The 25,427-nt window shown below is 36.6% G+C and overlaps 2 protein-coding genes across 2 annotated transcripts in view; both read left to right on the forward strand.

The window, feature by feature from the left end:
- LOC134668152 (uncharacterized) overlaps positions 1-25,427 on the forward strand; it is a 358,722-nt gene that overhangs the window by 132,579 nt on the left and 200,716 nt on the right. Inside the window, exon 2 of the mRNA XM_063525670.1 lies at positions 8,168-8,503. Within this exon, the coding sequence (XP_063381740.1) occupies positions 8,196-8,503 (308 nt within the window). The 5' untranslated portion in view covers positions 8,168-8,195. The remainder of the gene's footprint in view (positions 1-8,167; positions 8,504-25,427) is intronic.
- LOC134668055 (uncharacterized) lies at positions 1,976-2,950 on the forward strand. Its single transcript, XM_063525502.1, has one exon. It carries the CDS (start codon positions 1,976-1,978, stop codon positions 2,948-2,950), a length of 975 nt encoding a protein of 324 aa, XP_063381572.1.

A 25,427-nucleotide genomic window follows, 5' to 3' on the forward strand; every position in this document is an offset into this window, starting at 1 on the left:
TACACTGGTGTATTTCCACTGTTATCCTCTGTGAGTGGTATGTACGTATAGTCAGACCGTAAAAAGTCTGCAGCGATTTTGATAGCCCACGCAGTGCAAGTGTCATTTTAAACGTCAAACTTCTATGAAATTATGACGTATACATAACACATAACACTTACGCTGCGTGGGCTATCAAATCCGCTGCAGACTTTGTTTGGTGCGACTATATCATACTGAATAACCCAGGGTTAAGCGGTTTAACCGTCAATCCAGTGTCAAATTGTACTGGTAACCATGGTAACTTCAGGTCTAACCGGTTAACCCCGGGTTAGTGGAATGGTGCCAGTGGGCTTAAGTATACAATTATTTCTGAGATCTCGAAACTAATTTGTCTGTTTACATATTTATTTATTTAATGCGACTGCGTCATCAGACGGCATCGTCAAGGGACGAAAAACATTGCCATAACATAACAACTTAATTTACTATAATATATTACTAACAACTAACAACACATATAGTACGGTCGAAAGTTTTAGTTTATTATCCATTTTGTAGGGTAATTGCATCAGTTTACCATCCAATGTCAGTTTCCGTCCACTTGACGGATTAGCAAATTAACATTTAATTTTTAATTTGCTACCTGCGAAATATAATTTTTATGCAGATAGATGAATTGTTTAGATAATATTAAGGATTGCAATTGTTGAATTGCAAATTGCAAGTCCAAATTTGTGGAGCAATGAAGGTTTATATTCAAATTTCGTCATGTGGACGAAAACTAGAGCCGGACGAAAACTAACGCAATGAGCCTACCTTGTCACAGTGATAATAGCATGAGGTCTCCAGCGAAACTCATTGATTGTCCCTGTGACAAGGTACAAAATGGGTTTGAAATTAAATTCTTTGGGAGCATTCCATGAAATTGTCTACCGTTTGTCCCGTACAAACGCGAATTTTCTGAAGATTTTCAGGTATAAGAGTTTCCTTTTCAATGACAAATGGTCAAAAATATGGGCAGAAAAATAATCGCCTGCTTTAAATGCCCAAAAAAAAGTCGCAACACAGGAAATAGAATGCGTTTGTACGGGACAGTCCGTGGAATGCTCCTTTGACTGTACCTAGGTATGAGATGTATAAAATGTAAAAGGCTACAAAATTGGTTCACGAAAATGTCGAGAACTTTTGTACCTACAATGTCGCAACAAACGTTAAATGTCACTTGCACGGCACTAGCAACTGTTCTGTTTTCTGAAGTTTATTGCAAAGAATTATATGACAAAGAACAACTCTCAATCTTCAAAAGTGTGACCAAAAATGAAATGCAAGTGTGTGCGTAAATTGTCTATGTGAGATCAAAAATAGTGATGTCATGTTACAACATATTACTAATCTGTCGATGTTTGATTGCTTTATCGACTACTTTTTCAAATGTGTTATTTTAAACATTAAAATTCTACGACATTATGACGTATAAATAACAATTGCACTGCGTTTGCCATCAAAATCAGAATTTAATCATCAGAATCAGAATTTAACTTCACGGAGCGCGCGCGCGAAATCAGAATTTAATCATCAGAATCAGAATTTAACTTCACGGAGCGCGCGCGCGCGCGCGTTATCATTACCTCTCCGTTTCAAAAATAGTTTTAACTGGTGTAAAGTGAATTGATGAACTTGAATTTTATATCAAAACAATCCTTATAAGACAGTGCTTGTGTATTAGTTAGTGTAAGTGCAAATAGAAGTCGCCCTGAAGTACAATTTGCAGAAAACAAAAGACAATACAAAAGCGCGCGCTATACTAGTGACCGTTTGAAATTAACGCGTACGATGTATGAAATCCTGCAGCGCTTACGCTCTTTTGGACTCGATGTTCGCCACGGCCACTTCCTAGAAACTCCGAGTGAATTCCGCGAATTTTGACTAGCACTGTTGAACGACGACGTTATTTTTGCGAATATAAGATCTTGTTATCCTAATAATTTACAATATGTCTAACACCTGTAGTGAATGTGAAAGGCCAGTGAAGCCCGCAGAAAAGCTCATATGCACTCGTTGCGATTCACTATTCCATTTCCTTTGTGTCAATGTGACTGCAGCAGTCTACAAGAAAACAAACAAAACGAACTGGACATACGAAAACTGCACCAAGCAACCAAATCACGACCGCACAGGCACACCTAAAAAAGCATTTGAGAATACAGACTTCTCAGCCATGATCAGAAATGAGGTAAGGGAAGCCCTGCGCGCTGAGCTACCAATAATTCTGCGCCAACATCTTGAAGCAGAGCTAACACCTATTAAAGAAGAGCTGAAAAAGTTGCAAGATTCTGTTTCATTCATGAGCAACCAATACGATGATATTCACCCCACCATGACGACCTTAAATAATGATATAAAAACTTTAAACAGTGAGCGCAACGAGCTTCTTTCAACGATTACTGGCCTTACAGACCGTCTCAACCAAATAGAACAGCATATGAGAGATTGCAATGTAGAAATACAAGGAATACCCGAGGACAAGAATGAGAACCTAGTAAACACAATACAACACATCGCAGAGGTAGTCTCCTGCAGCATGTCGGACGTCGATATCCTTCACTGCACCAGAGTCGCCAGTCAAAATAAGGAAAACAAGAAGCCCCGTACTATCATCGCTAAACTACGCAGCACACGCTGCCGCGACGAGTTACTGTCGGCTGTCGGGCGCTTCAACAAGACCAAGGCCAGGGACCAGAAGCTCAACTCGTCAGTACTGGGCATCGGGGGTCCCGCCGTGCCTATCTACGTGTCCGAGCATCTGTCCCCGGTGAATAAGACTCTTCATTGGGCTGCGAGGAAGAAAGCTACGGAACTCTCTTACAAATACGTCTGGGTCAGAAACGGATCAGTATTTATGCGTAAAGACGATAACTCAAGATATATAATCGTCAAAACCCAACAGACACTGGATTCTCTTCAGTAAAGTGCAATTTTTGTTAGTAATAATATCTTTATTTACTCATATTATGGCTAGTTCTCCAAACAGTATTAGTATTTACTATCAAAACATACGAGGTATGAGATCTAAAGTATTGCATATATACAAGTCTATTTTAACCTATGATTATGATTTAATATGTCTGTGTGAAACCTGGCTCGATAATTCTATTTCATCGTCAGAATTTATTGACCCACGTTATACTGTTTATAGAAGAGACCGATCACCCGACTTCTTTAAAAGATTTAATAAAACCCACGGTGGCGGAGTATTAATAGCTGTTAAAAAATCATTGATTTCTGAACAAATAATTAACTGGCAATCTGACATTATCGAAGACATATGGATACGTATAAAACTAAAGAAACAGAACCTTAACTTATGCGTAGTATATTTACCGTCCTATCTTTCTAACGATGACTTATCTAGAGTATATAACTTATATGAATCCAATGTTCTTTCTACACAAAATGATCAAAACATTATAATCGGTGACTTTAACACGCCAGAACTTACTACTCATATGCTTCACTGTTCCACGCCATCTACATCAATAGGAAACACTAGAAACACCCTCCTAGCAGACTTTATCGCTCGAACCTGCCTCACTCAGTTGAATCAAATAACCAATCACCTTAGCCGTATTCTTGATCTAGTATTGGTACAATCAGATATGTCATGTTCAATAACAGAAGCTTCTGCTATTACTCGTCCTGATGCTCACCACCCGCCTATAGAAGTTAAATTATCCATTATACCATTACGCCCATTAAAAGATAATCCTACACTACAATACCAATTCAGAAAGACAGATTATGAAAAATGCTTAGAACAGTTAAAATCACTAAATTGGGATCAGTACACTCACTTAAGTTGTGATGAATTTTTAGACATATTTTACAAAATTATATGGGAAATAATAGATAAATGTACCCCAAAGCGAAAACATAAAAGCACCCAGTATCCTATCTGGTTTAGCAAGTCATTAATTCACATGTTTAAAGAGAAAGATAAATACCATAAAAAGTATAAAAAGTACGGAAATCCCCGCGACTATGACACTTTTTCTCTCTTACGAACTAGAGTTAAAACTACACTTAATAACTGTTTTACTACCTATATTGATCGCACTGAAAATAACATAAAAACGAATATTAAAGCATTCTGGCAATACATAAAATTAAAAAATACAAGTGACGGAATTCCTTGCCGTATGCATCTTAATGATTCATACGCAAGCAATGGTACTGATATAGCTAACTTATTTGCCAATTATTTTTCCTCAGTCTACTCTACACCGACCTCTACCCCATATACCCCTAAATTTCCTGGTACCAATAACAATATCTCATCTATAATTATTACAGAATCTGAAATTAAAGCAGAATTAAAAAACATCGACATAAACAAGGGTCCTGGTAATGATAATATTCCTCCAATATTCTTTAAACAATGTTCGTCGGCAATAGTTGAACCCTTACTAATATTATTTAACAAATCCCTTTCCGAAGGAGTTTTCCCTGCTCATTGGAAGATTGCAAAAATAGTTCCCATACACAAAGCAGGTGATAAGTCAGATGTCACAAACTATAGACCTATTAGTGTACTTTGTTGCTTGTCAAAAATATTTGAAAGTATAGTTTATAAACATATCTACACGCACTTTAAACTTATAGCCAGTCCCAAACAACATGGTTTTATGCAAAATCGATCAACTAGCACTAATCTTATAAGCTACACTGAATATCTTAGCTCCGCATTTAATACTCGTACCCAAATAGATTCCATTTACACAGACTTTGCTAAAGCATTTGACAAAGTAGATCACAATATTCTTTACACTAAAGCCGAACACATTGGACTGCACGGATCACTACTTAGATGGCTAAAATGTTACCTTCGAAATCGCTCACAACTCGTTAAAGTCCGTGGCTATTATTCTACTCCGTTCCCGGCTAGTTCTGGTGTACCACAGGGATCCAACCTAGGCCCTCTTTTGTTTCTTATATTCATTAATGATTTGTTAGATAACATTACATGTAACACATTAGCATACGCCGATGATCTAAAAATATTCAGTAAAGTAAATAGTATTCAAGATTGTCAATTACTTCAAAAGGATATTTCTATGTTGAACGAGTGGTGCTCTGAAAATAACATGACACTAAATGTAAAAAAGTGCAATGCTATTACATTTACTAAAAACAAAACCCCAATTGTGTTCGACTACACCATAGATCATACATCTCTAAATCGTGTCTCAGTTATAAAAGACCTCGGTGTTTGGTTCGACGCAAAACTCTCCTTTACAGCTCACTACAACTATATAGTCGAAAAAGCATTTAGACTGTTAGGATGTATTTTTAGAACCATAAAACCTTTTAAGAATGCCAAAAGTATTTTAATAATTTACCGCACCCTAATTAGAAGCTCTTTAGAATACTGTTCCGCAGTATGGTCACCGCACTACAACACCCACATAGATCGCATTGAGTCTGTTCAAAGAAAATTTTTACGCCATCTAGTATTTAAATTGCGCCTTAAAAACAAACTACCCACATATAACAATAGACTGCACCATTTCAAAATTAATAGTTTACAAAATCAAAGACATATTAACGAATTATTACTACTGCATAAAATTATTCACAATAAAATAGATTCTGACCTTATTAGTAACATACAATTCCGGGTGTACCCTAAACCATGCCGTAACCCAACTCAGTTTTTAGTTCCACATGCTTCAAATAATGTTTCACAACATAGTCCCCTGGCTCGTATATGCACTTCTTACAATAAGATTTGTAATGATGTTGACATTTTTCATTTAAGTTGTAATAGATTTAGAAACAGTGTAATAAAATTATCACATACCTAGTTAAGTACATGATCTCATCTTAATTTTAAGATTCATAAATTAATTGTTAAGTATTAAATATTATAATTTCTAATGAATGTTGTGCTTGGTAGTTATTGAAATGTAAATTTAGTACTATAAGTTTAGCATATATTAAGACACATGTATCCAATTTACATTTTGTTACCTCGCCTTGAAATAAAGAAATAAATAAATAAATAAAATCGTTACAGACTTATCTTAATGTAACTCTTACTGTGTTGCAAAGTGAAGTTATCATGACACGCTAAACATGAACACCTTCAAAAAGGTATAACAATCGTTATTATTTGAAGTCGGTTATAAAAACTAATATCTTAATGATGTCTTGTGAAGAAATAATTACATAGCTATTAATATACCGACAAGTTATCGATACTGTCATATGAACATTTTGTCAAGCCCTAGCGTAAACGAACAGTTTATGTTTTTACACAAAATATCCTAAATTATTGACTAATATGATAAAATATTAGCACGGAACGGAAGAAAAACTTATAATGAACTGTATAAACTGGCTTCTTACACTTTTTACGCTGTTTATTTGACACAATATCGTTATGAAAATTTCGTTCGGAATATCATAAATCCTCTGAAATGAGTAATTGCTTGGATTATTTGGCCTTGTGACACTGCAATCCGGCACACTACAAGACACCATCTTCACTGAATTACTTCATTTAATACTTTTCGTCCTAATCCGTGTATATTTTTCAATTTGAAAATTACCGTGATACGCTCTTGGCCGTCCGCGGCCGTCGTCAAACTCAAAAGTGGTTACGTTTTCTCATTGGTAGTCTGACTCTTTCGCACTCATGGGATGTTCATATACGTGATGGCTTCCCTTTCGCACACTTCAGCTGTCTGTCAAGCGCAAGCGAATCCTAGGTCTATGGTTTATTGTTACATTTAACATTTTCATTACCTACTACCTGGCTCCGTTATTCGTAGTATAGTATCTAGTCAAAGGAAGTTTTTATTGGGTACAGGTGACGACCTACAATGATATCTTAAACGACGAAACGTACAAAAATATTGAACACGACCGTTGTTACAGACTCATAAGTTAGGATTCGTAAGGCCGTGTCGTATGTTTTAATAAGGTGCAATAGGATTTTTCCAAAACAACTTAAATTACTTTTATTCTAAATCTAGTCTGGATTTACTATAAATTTTCAATGCAAGAAACAAATGAGCGTCCCTTATACTATTTTCTATGGGCAGTAAATCATAGTAAAGAAAATAAATCTTAGGTAGAATAGGTAGTAATAGTTATTATACCACAATCTTCAATGTCCACATGTTTAATGTCCTTTAAATGTACACACACAAAAATAATTCAACGCTTCATAGAATTATATAGATCTTTTTTATAAGACTCATACTCGCAGTTAAGCCATCTTTATTACAATTTACAAGGATGTCGTCAAAATGAACCCAAACAAAACTTTTTCTCCATAATCCTTTCCCCATCCGTCTTCCGTAAGCGTTCCATTTTCGGATTGCACAATCGTATCATAAGACGTCCTAATCCGCGTTTTATCGAAAAAAACGGGCCAAATAAACAAAACTCTATGGAAAACCGGCATTCTCATTCATATTTCGAACGTCCACTTCCCAAATAGGTCCTTTTCTAAATCACGACAAACAAAAGTCAACCTTTCATCTTTGTTATAAAGTTGAAATTTAAACGCTAGTTGTAAATAAATATGAGGTTTTAAAAGTAAGTGGTCGGTTCCAGCGATTACGCTATTTTTTTTTGTGGCAATTTGGCGTCGGCCGGACTTTTTGCTGCCAGCTTTAATCGGTGTTGCCATTTCAAAGGGAGCTCGTTGCGTTCTCTTTTTTAATTCGTGCCGTATGCAGTTTGACGGTTGTTTGATAGAAATATTTTTAGGCTAGCGTATGTGAAAAAATGTTCGAAAATATATTTGGTATCGTTTTTGCCGTATCGTTCTAAAAATAATCATTAAATCTGACGAGAATCTACGTTACGTTACGATGGTTTGAGCCCAACATGTTGGTGCATAAAGTACGCATTTGAATCTCAAATATCTCTAGAGGTTTTTTTTAATGTGTTCACATGAACTTGTGTGCAGACTTGAAGTGCTCTATAGCATCAAATAAAAAACATGCAGTCTAGACTGACTTCCAAATCTGTCAGTTTTAGTCGCGAAATTATTTTTTTGATGAATGTTACGGGCCTACTATTATGTCACCATATATAGTCGTAATTCATTGGTCATACAAACATATATAACATAAAATGATTGGTACAGCAATAACATATCTTTCTTTCTTTCTAGCTCCCACAATGGCGCGATGACGTGAACAATGCTGCTGCAACAGGCCTCCCCGTCGCCTGGACCCAGCGGCACCAGCTCCCCCCACCCCTCACCCCGCCCCAGCCTCCCCCGCTCCCCCCTAAGCGATGCAAGCCCCAGGGCCAGCCCGAAGTTCGCGAGTCCCACGTTGGGTGCCAAGTTCGGGAGCCCCACGTTGGGCGCCAGTCCTAAGTTCGGGAGTCCGAAGCTTAAGAGGACGGCGGTTGAAGATGAAGCGGCGCTGGAGAGGATACAGGCGGAGCTGAAGGAGGGATGGAGCGTGCATACTGGGAGAGAGGGGAGACTGTATTATTGCAAGTAAGTGCCTTAAATCTTTTGACGAAAAACGCATTTTTGATGTTGCTTTATAGTTCGTTTTTTTTAGCATTAGAAAGAACTCCACAGAAGCAAGCGTGCAGTTTTTATCAGGCATTTTTATTGTTAATAATTATTGAATTATTTAATGTAGCATGGTCAATACATATAATTTACTTCAAATTATTACCGCTATAAGTGTCGGATTTGAAACCACAAGCTTACTTCTGCGAAGTTCTTTCTAATGCTAAAAAAAACGGACTATAAAGGAGGAATGTGGCCACCATTTGCCGTTTAGTTGATAAAGCGATAAATAAGCAAAATAAAACTATGTGATTAAGGCGAAAACTTGGGGAATCAGTAAGACAACAATAGTAATAAACTGTTGATACTCATCAAAAAATGTACTTAGTTATAGTTCTTGTACCTACACAGTTTACACAATAAATATTTCTGATTTCTGATTTCTGATTTTTGATTAATTACTTAATTGGTTTATTAGAAAACACAAAACCCCAATGAGGGCGCCACTGGATGGTCGATGCAGTCTTAAACTTGGGACTGGTCTGAAGTTCACAAGCGCTACATTCGTAAGCTCTAGTTGGGTCCAGTCCTTTGGGAGCCCTGCATTTGCTATACTTGCATTTGCATTGGGAGAACTACAGACTCAGCATTATGGTAATAAGTGCTAAAAAGTAAAGCGACATGACATGTTACGGCACTGAGTTAATTTCTCAATTCAAACTTCCAACAAGGATTTAAATTCCCCGTCATGTTGTTAGTGAATGGTTCTCTCGACTCTCAGGTACCTACGTCGAGTCTAGACTCGTAATTGTTCCGCGGCTCTATTGTCGCTATGTTTGAAGCATGTTCTTAATTCTCTGCAAGGAAAGTACAGCGACTTTTCAACAGCTTAAAACTTTAAGCTTAGCACGCATGTGAGGAAGTATTGCGTTAATTTTGTAAGAATTTGGTAATTTGAAACATCATTATACCGTGCATTTGGTGCTTAAGTAACAGTTTTGAATGATTCACGGTTAGTTTCACTAGTCTTATATTATGAAGTTAGACCTATCGTGGTCTATATGTCGGCGGCCGATCGTAAGAACAGGCATATCGTGAAATTCCTAGGCATATCGTGAAACATGAAAATCTTTGACTCGTTCCCTGAGTTCCTATTCTATTTTTATTTTTTTGTTCCTATTTCTGGGCAATTTGCCCTTCGGGCATCTGAAGCAACCTAACGAACCTATCTTACCTATATACTGGTTTAATGTGACTATCATCAAAACAATACACAGGAACATTACGATCTGCCTGATCTTACGATCGGCCGCCGACATATATAACTTTGACACCCACCCGCTATCTTCAGTTACCCGTCTAACTGCGTCGGAATATCGGGAGCTCGAAAACAATACAAAAGGTAAGCACGGTCCATATCCTGGTCGGTATGAACTGAAGTAATCACGTAATTTAATCAAAATTCAATCTCCGCTTTAGTATAAAGGTATTACAACTAAAATCCAAACTTTCACAATTATAACTCTAACTTTTATAAATAACTTATGATTAATTATAAAAAAAATGTATTACAATCCCTACTAATATTATAAATGGGATTGTAAATATATCTGTCGCTTAAACCGCTGAACCGATTTAGACATTTTAGTATGGAGATAGTTTGGGAGCCGGGAAGAAAGTACGATATTTTTTATCAATCATTATCATCATCATTCCACGCTGCTAACTAAAATCAGCGCTAAAGCTCCTTTGGCATGCTATCGGGATAGCACTATTTAATATCGAGACAAACCTAAAACAAATAGAATGCTAATATCCCTATGTACAAAATTGTAAAAGCTTTTGTGAAGACAGAACAAACGTTATTAGATTGTCATCTAAATATTATTGTGTCATAAATCGCAACTGCTGTGTCTGCGTACAATCATAATCTCGTCAGATCTGTACTTTATGACCAAACTATTGTAAGAGTAAAAACACCAGACACCACTTTATAACAACATTTATTAGGGAATCACAAATATGAGAGTATAGATCTGAAAATAATATGCCAAGACGCTCTCGCGTAAAACCAATCTAAGATGGACGACCACCTCTAGTGATGTGTCATTGTCGGTTATCGTAGTGATGTCAAACACCGATGGATGATCTCGCCGTTCAGCTCGGCCATCTTCTGACCCGACCTACGTCCCGTCAGGTCACTGTTATCAAGGCCGCCACTGAAGACTGCCGCAGCCAACGCAGTCGCAGCAAGCTGGGCCTTCACCAGGTGGCGGTAGCCTCCACCAGTTCATTACTGGTTGGCTTCTCCGTTGAGTTGGCTCCTCAACTGGTGGGAGGCTAACGTGGGACACGTCTCATGCATGTGCATAGGTGCCCTCCGATACAGCACATGTAAACAGTACAAACTCTTATTCACGAAACTCTGTAACATACATGTGAAAAGCCTCAGTTCCTTAATATAACAAGGTGTTATAATTCACCCTAGCGCCATCGATAGGCTTTGCATTAGCATACCACAATGTTGTTCAAAATAATCATGATAAGGTTTCGACGATATATTAATGCGCAAATGGCACAGTTAGACCCTTTGATCACAGGTCCGGCTTGATAGCCATAAAATTATACCGTAATAACCATCACAGTCAAAAGGTCTACATACTTCTGTAAATACATGAGAAAGATGCAGTTATGATTGGACAGAACTCATGAGCACTCTTTAGCAACATTGTTAATAAATTACATAATCACCCTTAATGGCGACGTAATCAAGTAGGTACTTCATGTCACCGCTTTCTAGCATCGTGACTAATGGCAGATAACCACAGATTTGATTATTGGACAAAAAGAAAACATTACCGTGTTAAAATACCACATGCAGGCTAGAATACCACTGCCCTTGTAGGGGCAACGACCGTAGAAGTCAGCCCTTCACGATAAGGCTGTCACGGAGCCCATTGCACGCACTCGTTCTACTGGGCATTTTGAACAGGCACTACCTCAACGTCTACTGGATCCGGAACTGCGCCAGCGATCTCTAGAAGGTATTAGTGCAAGCAACCCTTTCAAGGTAACCTTGAGATCATCAGTCTTAAGGTCATTTAAATATCCTTTTGTAAACAAAGTCTCAAGCCAACCTCTCAAGGTCAACAACAAATAGTACGATATAGATAAAACAGTTATCGGTAGTAGAAATAATGGTCCTCTTAAGGATAATCTCATATCACATACAATGGACCGCCTCTTAAGGCCTACACTGCAGATACCAGGAACAAACTAGCATCTTAAGAATAGTACTATGTTATAAGCAATGGACCGCCTCTTTAAGGCCTACACTGCAGAAACCAAAAACAACTAGCCTCTTAAGGATAGTATTATGTCATCAGCAATGGACCGCCTCTTAAGGCCTACACTGCAGAAACCAAAAACAACTAGCCTCTTAAGGATAGTATCATGTAATCAGCAATGGACCGCCTCTTAGGGCCTACACTGCAGAAACCAAAAACAACTAGCCTCTTAAGGATAGTATTATGTCATCAGCAATGGGCCGCCTCTTAAGGCCTACACTGCAGAAACCAAAAACAATTAGCCTCTTAAGGATAGTTAATACTATGACATAATTGTCATCAGCAAAAGACCGCCTCTTAAGGCCTACACTGCAGAAACCAAAAACAACTAGCCTCTTAAGGATAGTTAATACTATGACATAATTGTCATCAGCAATGGACCGCCTCTTAAGGCCTACACTGCAGAAACCAAAAACAACTAGCCTCTTAAGGTTAGTATTATGTCATCAGCAATGGACCGCCTCTTAAGGCCTACACTGCAGAAACCAAAAACAACTAGCCTCTTAAGGTTAGTATTATGTCATCAGCAATGGACCGCCTCTTAAGGCCTACACTGCAGAAACCAAAAACAACTAGCCTCTTAAGGTTAGTATTATGTCATCAGCAATGGACCGCCTCTTAAGGCCTACACTGCAGAAACCAAAAACAGATAGTGACAAGCAACAGACCGCTCCTTCAAGCCTTTGTTGCGATTACCGGCGCCAGGAACTAGCCTCTTAAGGATAGCATCCCTTGCCAAGACAAAAGTAACAGCCTTTCTTAAAGAGCACACAATAATTAAAGCTCTATAGCAGACATTGAAGCAACCGGTAGAATTATGAACCAGCCTTTAGAGTAAAATGGTTAACAGTGAGGTGGCATAAAATAACATATCGCAAGCATTACCATGGTTACTACAATATTTAATCAAGCACAATGTGTTTATTTTCTAGGTTTTGTCGGCAAACCCGTTAACAAAACACATTAGTATGACAACAGTCACCCAGTTCTAAATCTGGAATAAAACAAAATCACAACTCGGTTCCTAATTCGAGAGTATAATATAATAACTCAGTTCTCAATCCGAGTGTCTAATAAAATTATATCTCAGTTCTTAATCTGAGAATATACTCGTCGTCAGTTCTTAATCTGAAAACGGTACCTGAAATAACAGCATTTGGCGTGAACATGGAAAATATAAAATAATAAGCAGTTGCTACTATGCAACCAATGTAAATGATCATGTGCAACTTGGCGTGCCTCTTCCGTGCCCCTAAATAAAGGCAACACTCTTACTATACCACGGTTGAACTACAGTAGAGCCTGAACAGAAGTTCACGTTATCGAGGTTCCTCTGTTACCCAGGTTCGTCTTACCGAGGTTTCACAAATTTGTATTTTCAACCATCATGAAAGTGTATATTGATAATGATCAATCAGCCGAATCAATGGCACATATGCTTAAACCATAAAGCTTTCAATCCCAAGACACAAGGTTGATTTTCTTCAGCTGTATATGTGCATTTTATGTGTAGGTAACTCATCACATCATCTTATACCTGCACAAAACTAAATAATTTTGTTAAATGCCATGCAAGCACACATTTAAAGGTAAATGAGTTCATAAAATAATAAACCACAATTTATGCAGTTTGCAAAACAATGAAATAGATACTTAGTGAACCCACAAAATTTGTGAAACATTATTATTATTATTATTATTTTAACTTCTGATTTATGAAACACAGAAGCAATAAAAGTGTACTGTTTTATAATGCAAACAGTACCATAACACACTACAAGTTCAGACGAAAACCGTTAATAACTTCAAACAGTAGCTCATGAAATGATATCCTTCGGTCAATGTTCATTAGCAGTGAATGGGTTAAAATAGTTACTTAGAAAGCTTTAACCTTTAACCAAACTATTTACCTTCGTTTAATATTCATCCATTTAACACTCAACTGACCGGTACGTTTAGAGTCCAGTAGCACTTGCATGTAAAAGACATGTATATTATGTAGACCGTCAAAGTCCATATTGACTCCTGAAAGTATTTACCTCGCTTACCATTAGCAACAACCTGCTTTATCAGTGTCATATTCAGCTCAGTAAATAAATATCTAGTTCAATATGTCCATCTCTTTCATAAGATTTAAACCTTGAAAACTCCTGTAATCATACTTCACCGGTGCAAATATTATAAAGTTATGATCAAAACTTCACCAGCAATCAAGTTTTGTTATAAGGAAATGCATCTGAAAAATACTGCTAGAACACAAATGATTATCTTTGTCAATAACTCAAACACTTGACAATGTAATGCCAATAAAATTTTCATTAGTTTGGTAAGTCTGTTTAAATATATGTCTTTGGTACATTTTATAACATGACATTTTGTGAAAAATATTTGCATTGCAAACATAAACCAACATACTGCCTTTTACTATATCAGTATGTCTCCAACTTAATATGAATTGCAGGGATGTATGAGGTTATATGAGATATGGAACATTTTTTAAAATATTCAGCCTGAGGAGGCTCCGTAAACATGGAGTGACTAAACCTGTCACAGACAATACTAACCAGCTACAAATAGATGCCAATAATTTCTTTTGCTTATTCACAAAGCGCATTTTATCAACCCAGTCCATGTAACACATACTAACCATTAGTACCCATGTAAAACATGAACAATCATTTTATTTCTAAATAAATACCTCATTTTCCATGGCATCAGAGATTTGTCACTTATCAACATATTTTCTGCATATAATGAATTACTTGAACATAATATAACTGGCATCCATAACCAACTAACTTTGAAACATTATCCATGTCGATTTGGGTTCATTATAGAGGTCTGAGCTGATAGGCGCTCTAATGCCTTCAACGGTATGGTAATTCACTTCAAGAATCATTGCTGTCAAATTTCTGGAAATTACACAACTCAAAAACATACTAACAAAGCATTATTTCAGTTGCAATAAGCACACACACACACACACACACACACACACATATGTGAAACAACAATTCACTTTCCTTATCGGTTTGTGTTTTTGAAAACTTGGAATCTATTTTAATTTGACTGTAAAGGGAAAGTATTAAGTAGCGCTTATTGTTAATTGCGAAAGCATAACATCACCATACACATAGTATCAATCAAGGCTAAATTTATATTACCAAAATTGTTTTGTATGACTTTTACTTGAATATAATTCTCACACCGGAACACAAACCTTAGAAAATGATTATAGCATTGTGATAATATGTCATGTGTATATAATCACATTATGTTATGTATCTGAAAGCACATGAATCACAAAAATAACACAACATATAAGAGAGGCAGTGAATATTTACCACTTTGGCCCCGGAGCATTCTTAGGTGTTGGATCAACGACTTCTTACCTGAGTTAACTTTGGTTCTTACTTTGTAATCCCAAGGATTTATTTTGTTATACATTACACCATACTGTCAGTCTATGTCTTGTAAACTTCTGCTGTGAATATTGTAATCTCCATCATCATCATTCATCATCATCTTGGAGTCAGCTGTATTACACTGTCCATATGTGTTTTTTTTTAGACAGTCATGATGCAACGTAAACACATACACTGCAACATAACTGCAATAGGTATCTGAAAGTAAACACAAACACAACACACAAAGATAGGCGGCAGTAGTTTAGTAGGTTCGTTTAGTTAGGTTAGTTTTGTAAGTTTATCCTCGTAGGTCTTAGACGATAAGACCTTGTATATTTTAATCCCTAACTGATGAGTGGTGTTGATGCGTTTACTCATTACAATCAGTTTCATTATTTTATATAACGATAACGTTCAATAACAATGAAACAAGAAAGGACTACGCCCGGTTAATTTTGTATTGCCAATTTCCGACAAATTATATCGCAGTAGGCGAAAAGCTCACATCGCACTTCTGAAGCTGTAAGAGTAAAAACACCAGACACCACTTTATAACAACATTTATTAGGGAATCACAAATATGAGAGTATAGATCTGAAAATAATATGCCAAGACGCTCTCGCGTAAAACCAATCTAAGATGGACGACCACCTCTAGTGATGTGTCATTGTCGGTTATCGTAGTGATGTCAAACACCGATGGATGATCTCGCCGTTCACTATGCAAAAATAATAGTTTCAAAAACCAAAGTGACGTACTGGAAATATATTGCTGGAACAAACCCTCGATTGACTTTGTAAAACGAATATATTATTTTGAAAAAATGTTTGAGTAAATCGATTTGAATGTCATTGACCATTTGTCCACCGAGTTTCTTAAAAACACCAAAATGACTTGTTATTTCGGCATTTTGCAGATGATATACTATTTATTTGTTTCTTTGAAACCAAATGAACATTTACTTCGAGATTCCTTTGGCAGAAAAAATACAAAAAACAAATGACCCTTTACGGTCACAACGTCTTAAAGTTACGTGATAATATTTTGTAAACAAACAAATCGTTTTTCTGTGATTCCTGTCGTCTGCTATGCGGACGTGACCAGACTCTGAAACTACTATATCGTTCGTGTGTTGACGGGTTTCGGTAAACATAAACATTATAATTCTATATGTTACAACTTACAACCGTGCACGCGTGTCTACGAAGGGAGCCGCGCTGCATACGCATCAGGATTTTATGCCTAGAAATTAGGTTTCAAAATTACAATAGCATTTATTATAACTTGTAATCCACATTTCTTCTCAGCTCCGCACGTCTTCTCTTCTCCGCCTCAGTGATAAGGCAGCCTTAACAAATTTAAATAGCATTTTCGAAATGTAAGATCTTTATCATAAAGTTTTTTATAGAAACTACCTGGCAATGAATAATGTAAAGGGTGTGTTAGGGCAGGAAATCGCCAGGAGCCCACGTGAATAACTAATGGTGTGGATAATCGAGCAAAGCCTATCTATAACCTACACTAAGCTACGATGTGATGCCTAAGCTGGTTTGTTTATACTGAGTCAGGGATATTTTAAAGATGACAAAACAAACAAAGAAATATATCTATCTAATAACAAATACCATATATCTAATAACAACCAACTTTTTATTAAGTTTAGAATCTAAAACATCTGATGTTAGTTTGTATTACTTTAAAAAAAATCTAAGTCAATTATGTCTTCAAAATGTTGAAGAAAACTTACTTAAGCTATGTACTAATCCATTTATAGGCTATCTACTTTTTATTACTAAATTCTATATCGTTCAACTCCAATATACAATACTTATTTTCAAGTTTGTATTGTAGAGGTATTCTTACATTTCATATTCTTTGTGGCACTCTTGATTACTGGACAGATTGTATTTTCAATACAACCCAACCATTCATTGTTTTATTTCTAAACACAATACAGTAAAGTTAACAAACCTCCCGATTTTAATTTTCTACCCGTAACGGCCGCGTTCGCAATTTGAAAAGCTGTAACGATGGACAATGTGGCTGCTTCCGGATTCATCAGGCTGACAATACGCATGTCCGGTATTCACTGCTTATTATACAACCTTACGGTATATTATTATTTAGAATAAAGCTAAAATTATACAAATGTAACCAACTGGAAAGGTATGTTTGTATTGAATTATTTTGTATTCAAAGCATGATAAGGTAAATGTCCATGGATATTTTAGAAGCTTGTTATTGGTTTCATTCTAAAAATTCCAATGGCTTTTTAGGGTGATTTACTGCTGATTATAATAGGTATAAAGGTGTTACAGTATTATATAAAGTCAGATCATGAGACCCTGTAAGGGCACACAATAGTATTATTATTCTATAATATTCTAGGCTAGTCTTATGATGATTGATCATGATTTTGTAATAATAAGTTTATAGTTGGTCAAGCAGATCTTGTCAGTAGAAAAAGGCGGCAAATTTGAAAAATGTAGGCGCGAAGGGATATGTCTCATAGAAAAATTGAATATCGCGCCTTTTTCTACTGACAGGATTTGCTTGGCCATCTATATATAGAAAACAGTGGCGCCGCGCCGCTGGACACCGTCATAGGTAAGATGGAGCGGCTTTCCTTCTGTTCTGAGCCGTAGGAAAAGTAACACATGCATATTAACATACAACGTTTAACTTCACGGCTATATTTATTATTGTTGTACAAATGGCCAAATTCCAATGTAATATTTCACCTTGTAAATTATTAGTCAGTAGTCACTCCTGCAGTCACATGTCTTTGTTAGACCCAATGGTTGACTGATAGAAAATGCCTAAAAATAAGAAAATCTGGCAGAAATACATAAAACCTACCTACTTAAATCCACACAAGATACTTATCGTAAAAAAATAAGGATTTTAGAAACCTAATCGCCCAAAATCACCGAACACAAACCTTTTCTCCGAGCGACACAATAATAATTTATCATACTTTGTGCTTAAAATTACATCTGTTTTCCTTTATATATGTATTGTATCATTAAAGTGAGTGTTGTGAGCCATGTTGGAAACAATATGGCGCCGCTTCCGGCTTCATTACGCGGATTGGATTCAAACAATGCGCCGCTCCCTCATAATAAATACACGCGTGATTACAAGATACAGCAGTCTTGTTTATGCTGAAGTTTAATTCATTGCGATTAAATTTCACAGTTTTATTATGATTTTGAACTTGATTAGATCAAGGCTTCATGATTCCAGGTATTTTCGAGAATCTTAAGCAACACTCAACTCGAGAGAGTTTTTTGAAAATAGATTACCTACTACATATTCTGTTTCAGACAATTTCAAGAATCCTTCTATCTACATATGATTCAAAGAGCTTGTAAAACAATTGGGGTTAATGATTGGCTCGGATCCATGTCCGTAATATTCATGAACCCAACAATGAGGCAGTGTACGGTGTTATAATGAGGCCCTTGTGACGTCATCAGCCTCGATTGTTTTACCGGCCCTTCAACTCTGATTGGCAGCGGTTTGTCGCCACAACACATATTATAGGATTAGCATGTGTTGTGTCAAATCAAGGTCTATGTATGTATATGTACCTACAGTCGGTCGCCATCAAATATATCAGAGCGGCCAAGGTGCTCAAAATATCTGAACATAGTGAACATACAATGTAATTTCCTGATAATAGTTAGATAGGCTTTGTTTTTATTAAAAAACTTAGCCGCTATTATATATCTGATGGTACAACTATTTACTACTGAGAGAGATACTTGTATGAGAAATTGAGAACTGTAGTACTTACCTATGCATTGCATCCCGATATTTTCTATAAAAAACTAAGTTAAGCGAAGTTTAAGGGTTAAGTGGACTTCAATCCAAAGTTCGTTCGCGGGTTTTGATGTAACTTAATGCAGCCATCTAGCACATAAAATGTTTTCCTACTTGTTTAGTAACTTATGATTCGTATAGTAACTTTTGAAAATCAAAATTAAGTATTAGGCGAACAAAGAAAAACAGAACAAAGGAACATTTATCGTATTTTATTAGCGTTAGTATTATTTTTCAAATGCATTATTATTTTACTGCTTATATACCTTCAGCGATAAAACCCGAGTCTAAAAAGGGGTGTTGTACAGTAAATTGCATTCTACAATGATTACGAAAGCTGTTAACTTTATAATTACAGCATAAATTGAAGTTTTATTACCCGTGAAGGGTAATTAATCCTTTATTAAAGTGCCTCGACAGGTTTGAAAGCGTAGTAACTAAATGGCTAGGTTTCCAAAATATAGGTGGGCCATTTTATTTAACGTTGTATCGCACAGTACACTTATTTTAAAATTTGGGATGTTTTATGTTAATTCTACTCAGAATCACGAGATTTTTCGATCTAATAGCAAAAAAGTGTGCCAAAAATCCATACAATTTTCGATTTTTCCATTCTGTTACCGTCTTACAAATATGGTAACGGAATGAAAATAAAAATCTTGGGATAGGTACTGTACTATTCATACATCCATTTTTGACCCACAAGTACCCAAAAAGTGCTGACATAAAACACATCCTTTCGACACGAGCAAAAGTAAACAAAACCACGTGTGCAACCTTCGGTGACGCAACAAACATACACTTGCGGTCGCACGAGGCGCCGCGGTCGCCACGCTCTACTAACCCCGTTCGTGATGTCATCGCTTCCAGTTTTCGCCATCAGCATATGTAATTTTGTAGTACGACAAAGTTAGGTTTGCGGTTTATGAAGTGCTTCGGTTGAGTTCTCATGGTCTCAGGAAGTATTTGCATCGATTGCGCAGATTTTTTAACGTTGGTGGTTAACGAGCATACAACATAATAGGAAGAGGTTACCTTAACGCAGCCTATAAAAACCTATAAATATATAAATAAATAACTATATCAGCCCTAGGGGAGTCAGTAGCACCTTGAACTTATGTATATACTGCTAATAGGTCCATGCAAGTTTGCAGCTCTTTGTACGTAAATTATGTAGTTGAAGTACCTACTGCAATAATATGTAGGTTGATTAATATGTATGTAGGTTGACCTCGAATTGAACTAGCAGGGAGCTTTGCACAGTCTGAGCGTACTTCCAAAGAAATTACATACTCTGCAACCGTGAAAATGTTTGGATTTAGATCCTTTTCTTTTGTTATTTATTAGTATTGAGTTTTTTAATGTAATATTCTTTCGGTCGTTGTTTTAAATAATATTCACCCAAGATCATGTAAACACGCCATAAGTTATGCGAAATTGCCGCCTCTGCATTTCGGCGACCGCACTCATAAGTTGGCCGTATCCTTTACCTTATTCGTTGGCAACCCGCCAATGTCAGAGTATCTGGCACCACTGAAGGACTTGTATCCATGGTCATGCAATAAATAAATATAAAATTTGAGTACGTATACGGCCCATTCGAATTTTTACATCTAAACTTAGTTTAATATTGATTTCATGTTGCCACGAGCAATGCTCCGCAATGCCGATCAGTGCAGACTTTCTATACAAAGAATACTAAATCTATCTATGTATTTTATTTACTTATTTAAACTTTAATGCACAATAAATGAAAAGTACAAATGGCGGACTTAATGCCAGAAGGCATTCTCTACCAGTCAACCATGGGCTAAACCGAAAGATCTAGTTGGTGCAGGCTCAGAATACTGTTACAGTATAAAAAATATACATAGTCATGTTTTTAAAAAACACATGTAGGTATTTAACTTTCTTTGTATTCAAAATGAAAAGAAGAGTGTTTAACTCGGATGAAAGGCATTATTTCAAGCCAAATTACTTGTGTAGAAATGAGTCCTTCCTTATCATCCCTTGGTTAACAATCTACTATATTTTATGACCCGAAAATTAAACCACATCTATTTAAATTTCGATGTGGTTCTGGAGTGTAATGTTTCCGTCAATCGCTTATGTGCATATTTACCTGATTTTAACGGATTAAAATTAAAAATATTTGAATGTGACAAAATAAGTATATACAGGTACAAAAAGCATTAGGAATCTGCAGTGTTTCAGTCCTAAATCTTACATATAAAGGCAGTTACTTAAGTTGGAATACTTGGAATACCAAGAGACAAGTCCGATAAATTTGTGAAATTTGTCCCTTGCTTTTCCAACTGTAAGGATTTCCCGGAATCCTACAGACGATCAATATTAAAAATACTTAAAAGAACAAGAGACTCAAAGAACAAACCCAGCAAACAGAACAATTACGAAGTTTGAAGCGGGTCCCGTACATTTCTGAACCGAGAAGTCCCATTTAAATACATTTTCGTACAAATTTACGTCGTTTTAGATTCGAATGGAGGTGTCGATGGCGGTCTCGTTGGATTGGTTTACAATTACTAAGTTTGATTTATTGGTAAATGCTGATTTTGGTGACGGAAATAGAAATGCTTGATTTCAGTGGGGAAGTTTGATTTCATGTGCTGGCTTGTATACATAATAAACGTATAAGACAATGAACCATATAAGTAAACTTATACAATTAGAAGCTGATAAATGAGATATGTATAACCACAGAATAAATAATAGTACTACCGTACAGAAAGGAAACTTCCTGCAAAGCCGAATTTTGTCAGCGGTTCAGGGTGCCGATTTTTGAAATTCGACCGCTCAATTTCGTGTATTTCGTTCAATAATATCTCCACTACTAGGCATTTAAATTCTACTACTAGAATTGCAAACGAGTGGTCAATACCACTAGATTCCAAATTTTTATAGCTCTTATTCCTAAAATTAGTATATCGCTGTTTTTCATGGATTTCCGAGTGATGAAATCGAGCGATCGAATTTTAAAAATCGTCCCCCTGGGTCGAATCATGCTGTGCTTTTCTAATATATGGCACTATCCCTTTCGGCTATTTAAGGTTGTCAAAATTCAGGTCATTATCTTATCTGTTGTCGTGCAATCAAAGGGACGTCAAGTTGTGTCAAACGTAATTTGCTCGGAGCAACGCTGAGCCGAGCGGAGCCGAGTTTGGCCGAAGTCAGGAGTTTCGCACCCCTGGTATAACTAAAAGAAAGTGATTAACCAAGGAAAAATAGCGACCAAACAGTTTGCTTTTAATTCAAAGGGTTTACTTATTAATCTTATTATACGAGTATGATAGCCTATAAGTGCTCGTTTCAAAAGCCCACACTCGTATCTTAATGCTGTTCATTATGTAGCAGTCACATAAACTACTATTATTTACAGTTGCGTATGGCGTGCTACCGGTTCCGTTGCTACTTTGTAATCATTTCGCAATATTGCCTTATTTATGTACATATATGTATGTACATAACTTATACTTAATTATGGTGTACCTACTTGGAAAACAATTCATGATTAAAGTTAAATCTGCATCTAGTTTTAGTTTATAAATTTTATAATGTTTAGATTTACACTGATTTAAACTTTCAGGGTAGTGTTGTGTGTCGACAGAGATAACATCCCTAGTGAGCAAAACGTTCAAACTGATATACAAGACCAAGTGCGGGTAGTTCGAAAAACTCGCGCGGCTAGAAGATGTTGATGTCAACTTGAGCCAGTCTTCTCCGAGACCACCGGGTCAACGCCGTCCTCGAAACGTCGGAGTTATCTTAAAACTTAAATAAGTGATTAAGTCCCGTGCAATTTAATAATGTTTTGGTTTTACAAAAAAGGCATGAATTAAAATAAAGTTACATTATAGTATTTCAAAACCAATAAACAATACAAGCAGCCATATGTTATTAGATTGAGCCTATCTATACAGTCTAGCACTGTGCTGCTAGTTAGTGCGAATTTCATTTCCATAGTTGAATACGCAATGATTCAATCACTGCATCTTGCATACATTACAGCTGGTGTACATTTCATAGTGTAGTATACATTGCTGCCTTGTTGCAAACTAAAATAGGTATGCTTGCATTAACCTCGAAGGTACCATACAAAGTTTACCAATTTTTAATTTGAACCTTGTTCGATTAGTAAATTGGAACGAATTTCGTTTGTTTATAAACACAATGAAACAATAGAAAAGCTAGGTACTTTATCTGTTTCATGAAAGGATCAAATTATATTGCAACGAATGTACATTTTAATGTACATTTTTAGACTCACGATGCTAAGAGAAAATTGTATGTTGACGAATATGTCGTCAATGTTTGACATTCCTTAGTTTTTTTTAACCGACTTCCAAATCCCAAAGGAGGAGGTTATCAATTCGGTTGTATGTTTTTTATTTTTATTTTTTTTATTTTTTATGTTTGTTACTCCATATCTCCGTCATTACTGGACCGATTTTGAAAATTATATCAGAACGGAACTCTTCAACGACGCATAGTTCACCTTTGGCGATTTGTCCTCTTCGTTATGTTTGTTAAGCAAGTTAAGTTTTTAAACCACAATTTTGTCAAGCTTGAGTTCTGATGATGGGATCCATGAGAAATCGAGGGAACTCCTCAAATTTTAAAGGCATGCGTATAGAGATTTTTGTATTTTCATCAGAAAATCAAGCATTTTCATTAAAAACTGTCGCATTTCATGAAGTGGAACTGCTGATGATGATCAGAACGGAACTCTTCAACGACGCATAGTTCACGTTTGGCGATTTGTCCTCTTCGTTATGTTTGTTAAGCAAGTTTAGTTTTTAAGCCACATTTCTGTCAAGCTCGAGTTCTGATGATGGGATCCATAAGGAATCGAGGGAACTCCTCAAATCTTAAAGGCATACGTATAGAATTTTTTGTATTTTCATCATAAAATCAAGCATTTACATTAAAAACTGTCGCATTTGATAAAGTGGAACTGCTGATGATGATCAGAACAGAACTCTTCAACGACGCATAGTACATGTTTGGTGATTTCGAATTTCGATTTTGACTTGGACTGGGACCCAGACTCATACCCGGATCCGGTTCGGACCCGGACTCGGACTCGGACTCGGACCCGGACTCGGACCCGGACTCGGACCCGGACTCGGACCCGGACTCGGACCCGAACTCGGACCCGGACCCGGACCCAGACCCGGACCCGGACCCGGACCCGGACCCGGACCCGGACTTGGACCGGGACTCGGACCCGGACTCTGACTCAGAGTCCCGGACCTTGACCCGGAAAACCACTATGTTACCTAAACTAAATAAACCACTATGATTACCTACCATAAAATGTGGGTATGATGATGCCAAACCCCTCCCGCTCAAACTCCCGTACACCGCACCGCATGCGCCGTTAAGTGGGTTAGGTTAGGTTAGGTTTGAACTGCGATCCTCACAGAATCGAACAAAAGTGGGTTAGGTTTGGTTAGAACTGCGAGTCTTACAGAAACGAAATGCTACTAGAAAAGTGGGTTTGATTAGGTTCGAACTGCGATCCTCACAGAACCGAACTGCTATCAGAGAAGTGGGTTAGGTTAGGCTAGATAACTACGACCCTTACGGAAACGAAATGCTACTAGAAAGTAGGTACTGGTTTTACCTCCTTTTCTACATAGTGCACCATCTACCATAATCTTTCACCGGGCCCCATAGAAGTCGGTTTTTTTTTCTATTTTTAAGAATTTTTATTGACGTTGTTTTTGATCTTGTTAGACATCCAAGTCTGTTGTAGAGGCTTGAGTATTTTTACAGCTCTATTTTTTGATTATGAAAATTTTTTAAATGTCTTCAATCTTCATGTAATAAATTCATCAGTTGGGTACACCACCGTAATATATATATATATATATATATATATATATATATATATATATATATATATATGTATATCGCTTATATTTTTTACTAGTTACAGTAGTTACGTAAGCTCTACTAGAATTTTGATATACCTAACCTACAAAATTTTTGATTGAGACTTTATTCGGCGGCTTGAGTCGAGGCAAAAATACTTGACAAAGGACTGGATAATTTTCTTAATAGCGCAGAGTCTCTTAAAAATGAGTAGTTCTGCAAATTTAGAATCAAAAGACAAGTTCCTTCCTACCAACACTACTGTTATATGAAGCCGCAATGTACAACATTCATTCGATACAAACTAATCAAATCAAGACGTTGCATTACGTAGTCTGCATAGCCAATTAATGGTGCAATTAAATTTGAATCTTATTGTCTTGTTTTAGAGTTCAATTTTTAATTAGCTTCCTGATTCGAATTGAGTCC

The sequence above is a fragment of the Cydia fagiglandana genome, chromosome 10 (genome assembly GCF_963556715.1).
Source record: "Cydia fagiglandana chromosome 10, ilCydFagi1.1, whole genome shotgun sequence".
NCBI classification, from domain to species: domain Eukaryota; kingdom Metazoa; phylum Arthropoda; class Insecta; order Lepidoptera; family Tortricidae; genus Cydia; species Cydia fagiglandana.